The sequence below is a fragment of the Macrosteles quadrilineatus genome, unplaced genomic scaffold (assembly GCF_028750875.1).
Source record: "Macrosteles quadrilineatus isolate MER2022 unplaced genomic scaffold, UCM_ALF_1.0 Scaffold_2__2_contigs__length_208266976, whole genome shotgun sequence".
NCBI classification, from domain to species: domain Eukaryota; kingdom Metazoa; phylum Arthropoda; class Insecta; order Hemiptera; family Cicadellidae; genus Macrosteles; species Macrosteles quadrilineatus.
The window spans coordinates 112,650,487-112,666,937 of NW_026542595.1; the positions used below are offsets into that span (position 1 = coordinate 112,650,487).

General features: G+C 33.4%; 1 protein-coding gene across 1 annotated transcript in view; it reads right to left on the minus strand.

The window, feature by feature from the left end:
• LOC128986210 (protein takeout-like) overlaps positions 1-14,812 on the minus strand; it is a 29,454-nt gene extending 14,642 nt beyond the window's left edge. The window contains exon 1 of the mRNA XM_054406430.1: positions 14,708-14,812. Within this exon, the coding sequence (XP_054262405.1) occupies positions 14,708-14,786 (79 nt within the window). The 5' untranslated portion in view covers positions 14,787-14,812. The remainder of the gene's footprint in view (positions 1-14,707) is intronic.
• Between the last annotated feature and the right edge of the window lie 1,639 nt (positions 14,813-16,451).

Here is a 16,451-nt window from a genome sequence, read left to right on the forward strand (position 1 = left end):
CTCATACAGAAGATTACTTGTAGATACTTGATGGCAAATCTGTACGTGCACACCTTCAATTCGAGACCCCAATCATGAAAATCGGTCGGGTAGAAAAGCCAAACGAACTCGGCAAAGAAAAACCAAATTTTACTCCCATAAGAAATACATGGGGAGCAAATTTCGTTTACGTATAAGTCGAGTGGGATTATAGATAAATATATGCTGATGTTTAATGGCAAATCTGTACGTGCACACCTTCAATTCGAGACCTCAATCATGAAAATCGGTCGGGTAGAAGAGCCAAACGAATTCGGAAAAGAAAAACCAATTTTTTTAAATATATAAGATAACATGGGCCTTATGGGTCGCCATGCTGGTGACGTATTAACGAAATATAAACAGAAAATTAACACAAATGTAAGAAATTCCAATCGCATATTTAATTTACAGCGTGGGGTGAAAATAGATAAGTCTGTAAATTACGCAATTTTGGTCGAGTTTTCGACCACTGGAGGATCACTAGCTAAATTTAATGCGTACAACAGTATGTGGAGTGGAATAGTTTTAAGGCATTTAAGGATTTTAAATGTTAGAAGGGAAATGAATAAACCAGTTATTATTTGTGGAGCCCCGATTACACGTATACCTTGATAGCAAATGTAATTTTCAAATACCCTTGATTCTATCATTGACTATTAATTGTCTATATTCTTAATAACGTCTTATTGCAAATCTCGATAAGAAGTCAAACTTGATAACAAACCTTATCTCAAAATCCCCAAATGGTAATTTCTTCTCTATCATTCAATCTGGTTGTAACAATCATTATAGATAGATTCTTAGATTGTAAAGCCTTAATACACACTTTTTCTACAAATATTGTATACAATTTGTTACAAACACGTGTTACAGATCGGTAGGAAATTCTCTGGATTGTTTTAGTTTAAACTATTCATGTTTACCAAAACAGGCCTTTGCACATTGAGTTTAATTTATTTAAGATTGTGATTTCGTTTTGTAAAAAATTATGTAAATATGAAACAAAATAATTTTTATTGAATGAAAATTGACTTGATTTATGAATGTTTGATGTTATAGTAATGATTTTCTACAAATCGTGTCAATCTCTAATTGAAAAATAATGATAACTTAAAAACAAATTATAGGCTCAAAAATTAAATTTTACAATTTATATTCAACAGAACGGAAATTTCTCATGCTAATGTAATTTTATGTTCAAGATGTTTGTCCATACTGATACGAATTCTATATAATAGTACGAAATATCAATGTTACGTATATATTTAATATCATCTCGCTTGTATCAAGATTTTCAACTGAAAATATACACTACAGGTGTGTTTGTTTGTTAGAAATTGAGACCAAGATCAATAATTAAATTTATTATTTGTAACGTAATTAAAACAATAATGGTATTCAACAATTTAAAGATCAGCCAATACAAATTGCAAAACCTATTTACTGTAGTGCGTATTGAACGATAATACTAGATAAAGGACATTACTAATTTCATAATAATTCAAAATTACTACTTGTAGTTCACCAAGTAAGTGTAACAAAGTTTAATCAAGTAAAGATTGGATCTGCGATGGTTGGCAAACTTTAGATTAATTGGTGGAAAGATCAAACAAGAACCTGAAAGTTTCTTGAAATATGTCAACACAAAGTATACCAATAACTTGAGAGTTATCTAGACTAACAAATTTCAAACTATAAAAATATTTATAAGTTCAAGTTAAGTGATTCTCTTTAAGGCTGATTAGTGTAAACAATCACAGTGAAATTTCAAAAGCAAGTAAAAATCAAACGATTATACTGTAAGGGAGTATGCTGGATAATTGAAACCGAATAACTACTTAAACATTTCACTAACCGTATACTATTGTTTATAGAATATGAATACAAAGTTTTTGAAAAGCGAGAGTTTTCAAGTCACCAATTCGATTTAAAAGTAATAACAGATCATTGAAGGAGCGAAAAGTGGATACAACTAATTGTATAACTTTTAAGTATTTTAGTACCTGTTGTTGAATCGTATGCACATTTCACCAGTTTGTCTGGCATATTCAGAGTGTATTCTTATGCATTTACTAACACTATTGTATTTATACAGGGTTAGTAAAAAGTTTGGAGACCCCCTGTTAATTTTTTAACGGCCCATACTAGAAAAACTAAACTCTACACACCTGTATGGCATGTTATGAAGTACTTTTTGGCCATGACCACCACCTGGTGTACATCCCCAAAATGGGGGATTTTGGGAGAAACTTAAAAATTTCAAATGGTAAGACCCCCTCATTTCGAAGGTCCTGGTAAAATAAAACCAACAACGCAAACTAGAGGTCTATATCTCAATCAAGTAAAAAATGGCAGCCAATTGAAATTCTCAGAAGTGAAATTAAACTTACAGCTTTCCAAGTCTGAAGACCCCCTGTAAATTTCACTAAATTTTCACATTTAACTTACATTTTCATCCGACATATCAAGTTCCCAATTTTAATTTTCATAATAAGAACTTGTAGCACCATCTGAAGAATAACCTGTAGCACTATCTGAATAATTATAATAATCACCATCTGAAGAATTAGAACAATGTTTTCCAAAACTCTTGTGACTTCCTGAATTGTTGTTTTTGTATGAGGTAGTCAGAGAAACATTTTTTTGAGAAACTGACTTGGGACCACCGCCGTTAATAAGAACTGGAGATATAAGAAGAATAATTTAATAATTTAGTGGTCCCAAGTCAGTTTCTCAAAAAATGTTCACAAAAATATGTATGTAGTATCTTTTTTCAAAATGTTTTCAATGTTGGGAAAAGCCGCAATTTTAAATTGTGATTTTAGTGGTTTTCTCGTGCACCGATTTTTGGCAACTTTTAGTATGTCGTTCTGTAAACCCAACACTACAAAATAAAACCATAAAACGTTTTCTTGCAATTTTTTAAGGTCATATCCTATATTTCTCTGACTACCTCATACAAAAACAAAAATTCAGGAAGTGACAAGAGTTTTGGAAAACATTGTTCTAATTCTTCAGATGGTGATTATTATAATTATTCAGATAGTGCTACAGGTTATTCTTCAGATGGTGCTACAAGTTCTTATTATGAAAATGAAAATTGGGAACTTGATTATGTCGGATGAAAATGTAAGTTAAATGTGAAAATTTAACTTATTTTTGAAATTTACAGGGGGTCTTCAGACTTGGAAAGCTGTAAGTTTAATTTCACTTCTGAGAATTTCAATTGGCTGCCATTTGTTACTTGATTGAGATATAGACCTCTAGTTTGCGTTGTTGGTTTTTTTACCAGGACCTTCAAAATGAGGGGTCACTCGATGGGTCTTACCATTTGAAATTTTTAAGTTTCCCCCAAAATCCCCCATTTTGGGGATGTGTGTTTGGGGATGTTTTGGGGGTGGCGGTCATGGCCAAAAAGTACTTCATAACATGCCATACAGGTGTGTAGAGTTTAGTTTTTCTAGTATGGGCCGTTAAAAAATTAACAGGGGGTCTCCAGACTTTTTACTAACCCTGTATAAATACAATAGTGTTAGTAAATGCATAAGAATACCCTCTGAATATGCCAGACAAACTGGTGAAATGTGCATACGATTCAACCAAAGGTACTAAAATACTTAAAAGTTATAGAATTAGTTTTATCCACTTTTCGCTCCTTCAATGATCCGTTATTACTTTTAAATCGAATTGGTGACTTGAAAACTCTCACTTTTCAAAAACATTTTATTCATATTCTATACACAATAGTATACGGTTAGTGAAATGTTTAAATAGATATTCGTTTTCAATTATCCAGCATACTCCCTTACAGTATAATCGTTTACCAGATTTTTACTTGCTTTTGAAATTTCACTGTGATTGTTTACACTAGGCCTACTAATCAGCCTTAAAGAGAATCATTTAACTTGAACTTATAAATATTTTTATAGTTTGAAATTTGTTAGTCTAGAAAACTCTGCCAAATTATTGGTATACTTTGTGTTGACATATTTCAAGAAACTTCAAGGTTCTTGTTAGATCTTTCCACCAATTAATCTAAAGTTTGCTAACCATCGCAGATCCAATCTTTACTTGATAAAACTTTGTTACTCTTCCTTGGTGAACTACAAGTAGTAATTTTTAATTATTATGAAATTAGTAATGTCCTTTATCTAGTATTATCGTTCAATACGTACTACAGTAAATAGGTTTTGCAATTTTTATTGGCTGATCTTTAAATTGTTGAATACCATTATTGTTTTAATTACGTTACAAAATATAATTTTAATTATTGTTATTGGTCTCAATATGTAACAAACAAATACACCTGTAGTATATATTTTCAGTTGAAAATCTTGATACAATCGAAATGATATTTAATATATACGTAACCTTTATATTTCATACTATTATATAGAATTCGTATCAGTATGGACAAACATCTTGAACATAAAATTATATTAGCGTGAGAAATTTCCGTTCTGTTGAATATAAATTGTAAAATTATTTTTTGACCTTATAATTTGTTTTTAAATTATCACTATTTTTCAATTAGAGATTGACACGAGTTGTAGAAAATCATTAGTATAACATTAAACCTTCTTGAATCAAGTATTTTTTTTATTTAATCAAATCATATTTTTTTCATATTCACATAATTTTTTTACAAAACAATTTTTTTTCTTGCATTTTTTTTAATGATCCCTGTGTCAGTTTTCTTAGTTTGCTTGGACTAAGGTGCTATTTGTGACTTGTGGCGTGTGTGATAAATACAACAAAAAACGCTCCAAATTACAACTCCTCCAACACTCATTGAAAAAATGTGATAACCACTTGAATCTGCGATAGCTAAGAAAGTAATTGTCAAGTTGCGGTTTTGCCAGAAGCAACAGTATTGCTGAAAGATAAACATTTCCAGTAGTTCCGCCAGTGAGAGGCTCAGGCTTACATAACGTCAACACAAGGTCGTACAGTGACCTACTGACATTCCGTACAGCTGTGAGTCAGTAGGCTATTGTCGTATGTCTTCGCTTACCAGGGATTTCTAATATACCACACAGAAATGTGAAATTGAATGCTGTCGGCACGCACTATACGTATTTCCTGCTGAATTTATATGAAGAGTGAGAGAAGAATGGAGTGAGATTGTACAGATTCATGGTTGTTACTGAATAAGATTAGCTGTTTTTTACTCAGGACCATTTGTTAAAACACAATAATCAAGGATAGCTGGGCCCGGTTTATGAAAGCAGTAAATCAATACTAGACTAGTAGTGGACTAGAGAAGCATTTATACACACGGTGAAAGTATCTTGCGGGGAATTTTTGTAAAACTTTGTACCGTCAATACAAAACTATTGACTTTTTGCATATTTTGTTGAGTAAAGCAAATACCCCCGCCACAGCAAACCTGCAGACTAAGCGATTGGATTTAAACTAAAATGTCTCCTTAAAATATCACATTTATGCCTATTTAAATATAATTAGTTTAACGCGTACTTAGGTTTGCTGCAACAGGAAGGTTAAAAAAGTGTTTTTTAATGGTAATAGTTTGGTACGATATCAATGCATTTTACAAATTTGATCAAAATATGTTCATTGACAAGCAAACTACAACAATTTACTTATTTTCCAAAAACCGCAGCTATTTTTGGCATGTAGGGACCTCAAAACGAAAAAGAAAATCGGTCCCGGGTACAGGTCTTACCATGAGTATTACGGTGATAGCTTATTCCCTATATGGGAAATTTTCTAAAATAGGATTTCATAACACTGAACTTAGAAATTTAGATAATTGTATGTACATGTAACAAATTTTACTAATAGTGTTTTTGGTCACTGGGGACATCAAAATGAAAAAATAAACCACTCGGGTCTAGACCGATCGGGCCGTCGGTCGTGTGTCGTTGGGTCGGCACCACCTACGTTAATAATATTATAATATAATAATAATATATATAAATATATATATATATATATATAATAATAATATAATAATCATATTACCTACGGTAATAGCTACCGGCAATTCCCTATGGGGAAATTAGCTAAAAAAGAGACAGTACTAAAAAAGAAGCTTGAAACATAGATAGGCAATGGAAAAAAGAGGGAAACATGAACAATAAATTAGAAACCATTGAAATAAGTAGGGACAAACGTAAAACATAGATTTGGAATGAAAAGTAATGTGGTATTAAGAGAGAGTGTGTAAAGTTTGTAATTGTGAAGAAAAAAACTTGTTAGGAGGGAGGAGTGAAAAATATATTTTGGATCATGGAAAAAATGCACTATAAGAGGCTGTAAGCTTACATTCTCAACAATCGAAAAATACTTAACCATCGCAAATAGGAACATAAAAAAATCTATAACAATGCCAAACATGTTTCTAATATAAAACGTAGAATTTTGTAAATACATGGTACTAAGATGCTTGAAACATACAAAAAATGGAAACCACAAAAAGTACGTGACCAGGAGGTCAATGACGCGAAGGATGCAACTGATTAAAATGCACGAGTCGCCCAGATTGCCCAACCGAAGGCGTCCACTTGGTCAAGGTCAAAGGACATCACAAGGTCAAACCGTCCGGAGGAATTCTAAACATGTGAATCACATTAGAACTGACTCTGGAAAATCGAAAAAGAACTGGAGGATTTTGAAATAGCTAATGCATTCCAGTTCTTTTCAAGGTTGTGTGACTTAATTTGACAGTAATTTAAACTGATAAGATACATACGAAAGTCCAGGGCGTTTTTTACGCAACCCAAAATACAAGTACTGTGAGACACTATTTGACGATAAGCTAAAAAATGTTGGTATCCCTGTTTTAATTACTTTATTGTTGGTAAAATGATATGAATTTTTGTCCTAGGACGCTAGGCACGAGCCCGGGATTGTTTTTCACATTACTTCAGGCTAGACCTAGGGGCTGCGGCATTAACACTTAGATAAAATCCATTGGTGATTTAACAGGATTTGAACCCGGAACCTTAGGGACCGAAGTCCCGCGCTCTAACCAATAGACATAGCTCGCTCACCCAAAAATAATATGCATTGTTGCATGAGATTTAGGGTTAATGAGAATCCATAGGAAATAAAGCTCAATATGGTACTTTTGCAAGCTCAAATAGAATACGTATTGTATGTCCATTTATTTTTTTTATTTATACAGATCGGGTTTCTTTAAATTTTCGAAAAGTATTTAACTTGTTGATTTACTATCTACTGGTATCACATCTGAAACTTAAATTCAACCATTTCTTTGTATTAAACTAACTATTTACTTTCAACATATTCTTCTACAATACATACTCTTTGAAATTGTGAAATAACCTTGTTGAGTCTTATTTACAATAAATTCCCAATAAATCTCATAGACAACGACGCAACAATTCATATCAGCTGATTGACAATGAAATAAAGAAAATAGGGATACACCATATAACGTTGTTTTTTCGTTAAAAGAGTCTTATGGTACTTGAAATTTGGGTAGCGTTTAAAGAAATACCCTGTAAGTTATTGGGTTATAAAGTATCTAAAACGAATGGGCTTTAAAAGTTTTCAAAGCTAAGTTAATGAATAATACATATTTGAAGTCTTCAACAATACATTGACTAAATATGTAACATGAAGTATTATTTTTACCATTATTATTATCATTATTTTGATTCATAATACTGAAATAAAATTGTTCAGTTGCTTAGTCAAGTAGTTTATACTATAATTTTATATTTTTATGAATAACAGTTTTCTTCGAAGATTGAAAATATTATAAAAAGGATTTTTGTTGAGATCTAAAGCAAATCGTTGATGTTGGTAAGAAGACTACCGGTAACTTCTAATTGAGAAGTTCTAGATCACTATTGTTGTTTAACAAAGCTCTTAAATAGTACTGGGGGAATTCTCAATCCTTATGGACTGAATAAAAACTCATGTCTGAAAAAAGTGAAACTTTCAAATAGACTAATAGAAGAAAATAGTTCTAAATTTATTTATATAAATTCAAGTGGTGGAAATCGTACTAACTGCTAGTTTTCAAGCGACGACAGCTAGCAAACAAATAAACAGTAATTACATGTAGCAATTAAAACTAGTAATATAATTAAAACCCTGTGTTTCATTACGCATAAATAATAAAATGCTGCATGAGGAAAAGAAAGCAAGACAATTTATCGTGTCAAATTATAATGAATCTGGATTTAGTTCATTCGATGTTAACTGTAGCAATGTTCAATCACGCTTAACAAGACCATAATAACTATTTACATAAACGACGATAGGTGAGAGATTAGATTTAGAATTTGACATGAATTGGTTAATTTATTTCGTACTAAGATATTGACATTTCAATAAAGAAAACACCCAAAATGTTGACCTTCCATGAAGCAGCAAACCTAAGTACTCATTAAAATTTACGTTATTTTTCTAAGTTTGGGCTGTATGATTTAAATTTGTATTTTTTATTTTTTTACTTTGTAAATCAAGTTAAATGTATCGTAACGATGACGAAAATGTGTTTTAAATAGTTAGTTATTGATTTTATGTTTAAAATGTTTTCCTGTTAACACCAACATAATCTGCTGACCAGGGACACAACAAATCGATCTCATTCACAAAGTACACAATCAAAGCTAGTACGACGATGAGTCAAACACCAACATATACTGCTGACCAGGGACACAACAAATCGATCTCATTCACAAAGTACACAATCAAAGCTAGTCCGAAAATGAGTCAAACACTAACATAATCTGCTGACCAGGGACACAACTAACCGATCTCATTCACAAAGTACACAATCAAAGCTAGTACGACAATGAGTCAAACACTAACATAATCTGCTGACCAGGGACACAACTAACCGATCTCATTCACAAAGTACACAATCAAAGCTAGTACGACAATGAGTCAAACACTAACATAATCTGCTGACCAGGGACACAACTAACCGATCTCATTCACAAAGTACACAATCAAAGCTAGTACGACAATGAGTCAAACACTAACATAATCTGCTGACCAGGGACACAACAAATCGATCTCATTCACAAAGTACACAATCAAAGCTCGTCCTACGATGAGTCAAACACTAACATAATCTGCTGACCAGAGACACAACAAATCGATCTCATTCACAAAGTATACAATCAAAGCTAGTCCGACGATGAGTCAAACACTAACATAATCTGCTGACCAGGGACACAACAAATCGATCTCATTCACCAAATACACAATCAAAGCTAGTCCGACGTTGAGTCAAACACCAACATAATCTGCTGACCAGGGACACAACAAATCGATCTCATTCACAAAGTACACAATCAAAGCTAGTCCGACGATGAGTCAAACACTAACATAATCTGCTGACCAGAGACACAACAAATCGATCTCATTCACAAAGTACACAATCACAAAGCTAGTCCGACGATGAGTCAAACGCCAACATAATCTGCTCACATGGGACACAACAAACCGATCTCATTCACAAAGTACGCAATCGAAGCTAGTCCCACGATGAGTCAAACACCAACATAATCTGCTCACCTGGGACACAACAAACCGATCTCATTCACAAAGTACGCAATCAAAGCTAGTGCGACGAAGAGTCAAACACCAACATAATCTGCTGAACAGGGACACAACAAACCGATCTCATTCACAAAGTACGCAATCAAAGCTAGTACGACGATGAGTCAAACACCAACATATACTGCTGACCAGGGACACAACAAATCGATCTCATTCACAAAGTACACAATCAAAGCTAGTCCGACAATGAGTCAAACACTAACATAATCTGCTGACCAGGGACACAACTAACCGATCTCATTCACAAAGTACACAATCAAGGCTAGTACGACGATGAGTCAAACACCAACATATACTGCTGACCAGGGACACAACAAATCGATCTCATTCACAAAGTACACAATCAAAGCTAGTGCGACGATGAGTCAAACACCAACATAATCTGCTGACCAGGGACACAACAAATCGATCTCATTCACAAAGTACACAATCAAAGCTAGTGCGACTATGAGTCAAACACCAACACAATCTGCTGACCAGGGACACAACAAATCGATCTCATTCACAAAGTACACAATCAAAGCTAGTGCGACTATGAGTCAAACACCAACATAATCTGCTGACCAGGGACACAACAAATCGATCTCATTCACAAAGTACACAATCAAAGCTAGTCCGACTATGAGTCAAACACCAACACAATCTGCTGACCAGGGACACAACAAATCGATCTCATTCACAAAGTACACAATCAAAGCTAGTCCGACTATGAGTCAAACACCAACATAATCTGCTGACCAGGGACACAACAAATCGATCTCATTCACAAAGTACACAATCAAAGCTAGTGCGACTATGAGTCAAACACCAACACAATCTGCTGACCAGGGACACAACAAATCGACCTCATTCACAAAGTACACAATCAAAGCTAGTGCGACGATGATTTAAACACCAACATAATCTGCTGACCAGGGACACAACAAGTCGATCTCATTCACAAAGTACACAATCAAAGCTAGTGCGACTATGAGTCAAACACCAACACAATCTGCTGACCAGGGACACAACAAATCGATCTCATTCACAAAGTACACAATCAAAGCTAGTCCGACTATGAGTCAAACACCAACATAATCTGCTGACCAGGGACACAACAAATCGATCTCATTCACAAAGTACACAATCAAAGCTAGTGCGACTATGAGTCAAACACCAACACAATCTGCTGACCAGGGACACAACAAATCGATCTCATTCACAAAGTACACAATCAAAGCTAGTGCGACTATGAGTCAAACACCAACATAATCTGCTGACCAGGGACACAACAAATCGATCTCATTCACAAAGTACACAATCAAAGCTAGTCCGACTATGAGTCAAACACCAACACAATCTGCTGACCAGGGACACAACAAATCGATCTCATTCACAAAGTACACAATCAAAGCTAGTCCGACTATGAGTCAAACACCAACATAATCTGCTGACCAGGGACACAACAAATCGATCTCATTCACAAAGTACACAATCAAAGCTAGTGCGACTATGAGTCAAACACCAACACAATCTGCTGACCAGGGACACAACAAATCGACCTCATTCACAAAGTACACAATCAAAGCTAGTGCGACGATGATTTAAACACCAACATAATCTGCTGACCAGGGACACAACAAGTCGATCTCATTCACAAAGTACACAATCAAAGCTAGTGCGACTATGAGTCAAACACCAACACAATCTGCTGACCAGGGACACAACAAATCGATCTCATTCACAAAGTACACAATCAAAGCTAGTCCGACTATGAGTCAAACACCAACATAATCTGCTGACCAGGGACACAACAAATCGATCTCATTCACAAAGTACACAATCAAAGCTAGTCCGACTATGAGTCAAACACCAACACAATCTGCTGACCAGGGACACATCAAATCGATCTCATTCACAAAGTACACAATCAAAGCTAGTCCGACTATGAGTCAAACACCAACACAATCTGCTGACCAGGGACACATCAAATCGATCTCATTCACAAAGTACACAATCAAAGCTAGTGCGACGATGAGTCAAACACCAACACAATCTGCTGACCAGGGACACAACAAATCGATCTCATTCACAAAGTACACAATCAAAGCTAGTGCGACGATGAGTCAAACACCAACACAATCTGCTGACCAGGGACACAACAAATCGATCTCATTCACAAAGTACACAATCAAAGCTAGTCCGACTATGAGTCAAACACCAACACAATCTGCTGACCAGGGACACATCAAATCGATCTCATTCACAAAGTACACAATCAAAGCTAGTCCGACTATGAGTCAAACACCAACATAATCTGCTGACCAGGGACACAACAAATCGATCTCATTCACAAAGTACACAATCAAAGCTAGTGCGACGATGAGTCAAACACCAACACAATCTGCTGACCAGGGACACAACAAATCGATCTCATTCACAAAGTACACAATCAAAGCTAGTGCGACGATGAGTCAAACACCAACATAATCTGCTGACCAGGGACACAACAAATCGATCTCATTCACAAAGTACACAATCAAAGCTAGTCCGACTATGAGTCAAACACCAACACAATCTGCTGACCAGGGACACGACAATTCGATCTCATTTATTAAGTACATTACTGTACTTGAGGGTAAATTTGCTGTATTTGAATGTAATATTTCATTTTATTCATTAATTATTTAGTATTGAGATTCTTAAAATATGTTAACTTTTGTTCATACACCTTTGCTGTTAATCACTCCTCAGAAAGGCTGGCCTTGTATTCATTAAATTTATTTATACAATTCCATTAATCTATGTTCAATTAATCATTAATAATATTCATTCCATAGCCTATATATTTTTGTACAAAGCCTACAACTTAGTTAGGGTATTTATTAAATATGTAAGAAAATTGCAATACATAAAAATTTCCTATAATATAATTTTAAAATTAGTCCTTAAGGAATCTACAATCAAGTAAGCAGTGATCCATGTGTTCCAACAATAGACGACCCATGTGAACATTCAAATTCGAGAAGACTGAGAAGAGAAAGGAAGCCATAGTTGAAAGTTGAAACTGTTAAAAGAAGGAGTCCAGATTCCATCTAAGTTAAATAGTTTATATTCAAGTTATATTACAGTCAACCTTAAGAGGACTAACTCCAACATTATTTTTCAAAATTAAGTAATACTTTTCCTTTTAAACTCATTTAATTTCATTGCAGATTGGACTTACCTTTTGGACAACCTCAAAATTTGATATTAATTGTAGGGATATTGTAAGTTTAATAAATTAATTATTTTGACACTATTTAATTTATTAATTCTTAGCATTCAAGCCAGCACGACACCCTACCCTGAGATAGAGCCCATCTTAATTATACTATAGTAAATTTGAACCTTTATTTGAAATTAATCTTCTATTTTATTGTAACTTCAGCCCACACTCCATTGTCCAGTCCTTTCATTATAACGTAGCTTAGCCTTTTAAAATTCGTTGCATGTGTGTTCATTTGTTTCAATAAAATACCTTTTTGTAATTTTATATATCGTTCTGTTATTCTACATAGAATAAACCTAGCCTAGCCTAGCCTTACCTAAATGAATATGAATTTAAAACAAAGCTACATGTTCCTTACTTTTTTGAAATATTGTTCCATTCCCCTTTGACGGTGGAATTGTTTACGATTTCTAAGTCAAGTTTTTCGGTTATGTTGATTTAATTTTTAATTTGCATTTCAACACGATGTTTGTATTTAACCATCTAAATTTTTGAAAAAAATTTTGGTTTCAATACAGCGAAAAATGTATACTGCGCTAAAATGAATATTGATACGTTTTTAATAATAAATCATGTAGGTTAGAGCCGGTATATATTATTGTAATGTTTGTTTTTATAAAGTAAAAAATATCATGATTTTTTTACTTCAAAAGACGTTTTATACAAGTCATTTGCCCATTGCAAAATTCAATCGCGTTTTTCTGTTCTTTTATTGACTATGACTACTATATTGATGATGACACAGACCGCTTATGCATTCTACTACTTTGTAAAAGAGCTTTTTATTTGTTAAACTTCCTGAGTGGTAAATTTTCAAATTCTTTCTATTGATTATAATTTTTAATTTAACCATGTTTGTATTCATTATTTACACATATTTAACATCAACATCCGCAGAAACCTTAACAATTCTTATCATTTAAATTCACCTAATTATCAAGTAAGCCAAAACTACGATAAGTTAATATTGTCAAGAAAAAACCCCCAACAAGTGGATTACAGAGATAAAAAAAGACAAATATAAGATTTCAATTGAGTTCTTAAAAAGAACAATAACGATAAACTTACAGCATTAAAAGGCAAAAACAAAACTACAAGTCAAAGTGTAGTAAAATTGATTTTATACGAAGAAAACTACGGTAAGATGAATAGTTACTAGGGGATATGAAGAATGCAACAGAATACAAGGAAAAACCTCTTAATATTAAAATGACCTGAGTGATTCCAATGTTCAAAAAAAAATTAAGTAAATAAAAAGATCATGTGAATTGACTTATTCTAGAAACTGTACGATTTCTGTACACAAAGAATTGTAAAACAAAATAATAAAAAATAACAAAATAAAATTGCATACAAAATAATAATTAATACGCATACTTTTACGGATGAGCTACCGGTACTTGAAGAAGTAAAAATTGACAAATTGAAACACTAAAAGTTTACTGAATCATAAACAAACTGTAACCCTATTGATTATATACAAAGAATAGTGACAATCAAACGTTCAATCCTAGTAGTATAGATTTTCGATACTTTTATTACATGGACAAACTACAACACTAAACGTTTAATCAATTAACAAGAAACTGAAATACAGCTGATTGTATACAAAAAACACTGACGATAAAACCATTGACTTAAGATACTGAAAATAAAACGTACAAGCCAAATATATCATTTTCCAATTAGTGTATGGACAAATTACAACACTAAAAGTTAAGAGAATTATCAAGAAACTGTAATACCACTGATACACAAAAAATCATAACAATAACACCCATAACAGATTCTCCCACACTTAATACACAAAAACACTAAAAACTCAGGATATTTGAGCTAGTTTTATAAGAGCAAGTTATGTAAACTCACGTATCGTGGTGAGCGAGTGGTTGAGAGAGTTAACAGATGTTAGAGCGAGACACAACAGAGCGGCCGTGTAGAACGTCATGTTGCACGAGACTGAGGCAACGCTGGTGCACGACTGGTGGAAAAGAGGGAGATCCTAGAGCCATCAGCTGTTTGGTGACGTCAATGTGTCCGGGAATTAATCTTCCTATTATTCCTTGAAAGGAAGTAGCAGATTGTTTCTATAAGTGAACGAGCCATATATCGTCAGGGTTAATACATCCAGTAACCTTTGAGTTAGAGTCAATACTAATTGAGACAGAAGTGCGATTTAGTTTTACCCAATTATATATTTTCCGTTATATTTATTTCCAATACTAAGCTAAAGTTTTTCCACAGAATCTTTTATAACACTAATGTATATCAGACCTTAAAGAGTCTGTGAAGGCGAACTTTGAACTGTACACAAATCGAATGTCAAGCAAATAAGACCACTCTGTGTTAATTTTGCGTATAAAATCTAAAGAACAAGAACGTTACGCTAAAGGAAAATTTAAAAAAAAACTGTTATTTATTTTGTTGAAAATGAAAACTATAAAAATTAGTATGATTTCAAATGAAAATCCTTTCTTTATCGAGGCAAACTTACGACCTCATGATTTTACTGTTGCAGATAAAATATAAAGATAAATACAAACCTATTGTATAATAGATAACCATAATATAATAGATATAAACATATACTTTAAACAGTTAAACTTGTACTTTAGAAAGTGTTTCGTGTCGATATATCGTAGTATACCTCAGACTTCAGCATCACCCACCATTAAAGTCTCTTTTGAAAACTGTCGGGAGGCCAGTGGAAATGGTAAATTACGAAAACAGTTACATTTGTTGTGGTATCTTATATGTGCGTTAGTCGAATAACTTAAAAATAATACTCAACTTACGGAATTTTTCTTTTTAAAAGCGCTTGCAGAAAAGTACGCAAATTATTTTGTAAACAATTAAATATAATCAGTATTAACCTGTAAAGATAGAAATGCTTGAACATTAGAGTAACAGCAAACTAAAAGAGAAAAATTCCCTGGAATATAGTACATTTTAAAACAATAGACAAAGTTGCACACCTAAGTAATCAGGCTAGTGTTAAGATAGTAAGTTTTCCCATGTCAATTGTGTATATTTACAATCAGAAGAAGTCACACGTAGTTGTATTTATACGAGGTTGTTCACCTACTATTGACCATGTAGGTCAGAACGATGACGTCAGAATCCCATTGACGTCATCCTTGCCCTGAGGAACGTAAGAACAACTCTGCGAAACGCCGTGGATTACCCGTTTTATACAGCTGTTTTATTAGAATGGTTTCTCGGAAACGAGAGGTTTTAAATAATTACGATTTTGAAATTAAATCCCTTCTGATAAACAGCTTTCTTTGAAATGCAAAATTCTGGTACTATTTAATTGTAGTACATTGAGATGGCAATTAAACGTTTTTACGATAATATTAAGTTACAGTTAAAGACAGAAACCTATGCAATTTTAGTGTAATCACATGGAAAACGTACCAAATTAATGTGGCCAAAAGTCATTCAAAAGCTTAAACGGTGGTGAAAATTAATACTGAGTAAACGGAAAATATTTACATCATTGAGTATACAACCGAAAATAATATCTTATTTCATAAATTGATTGATACCTTTATTTGATGATTGATGCAGAAAGAATTCTGGAATTTGTAAATATGATTCCATTACGGATGAA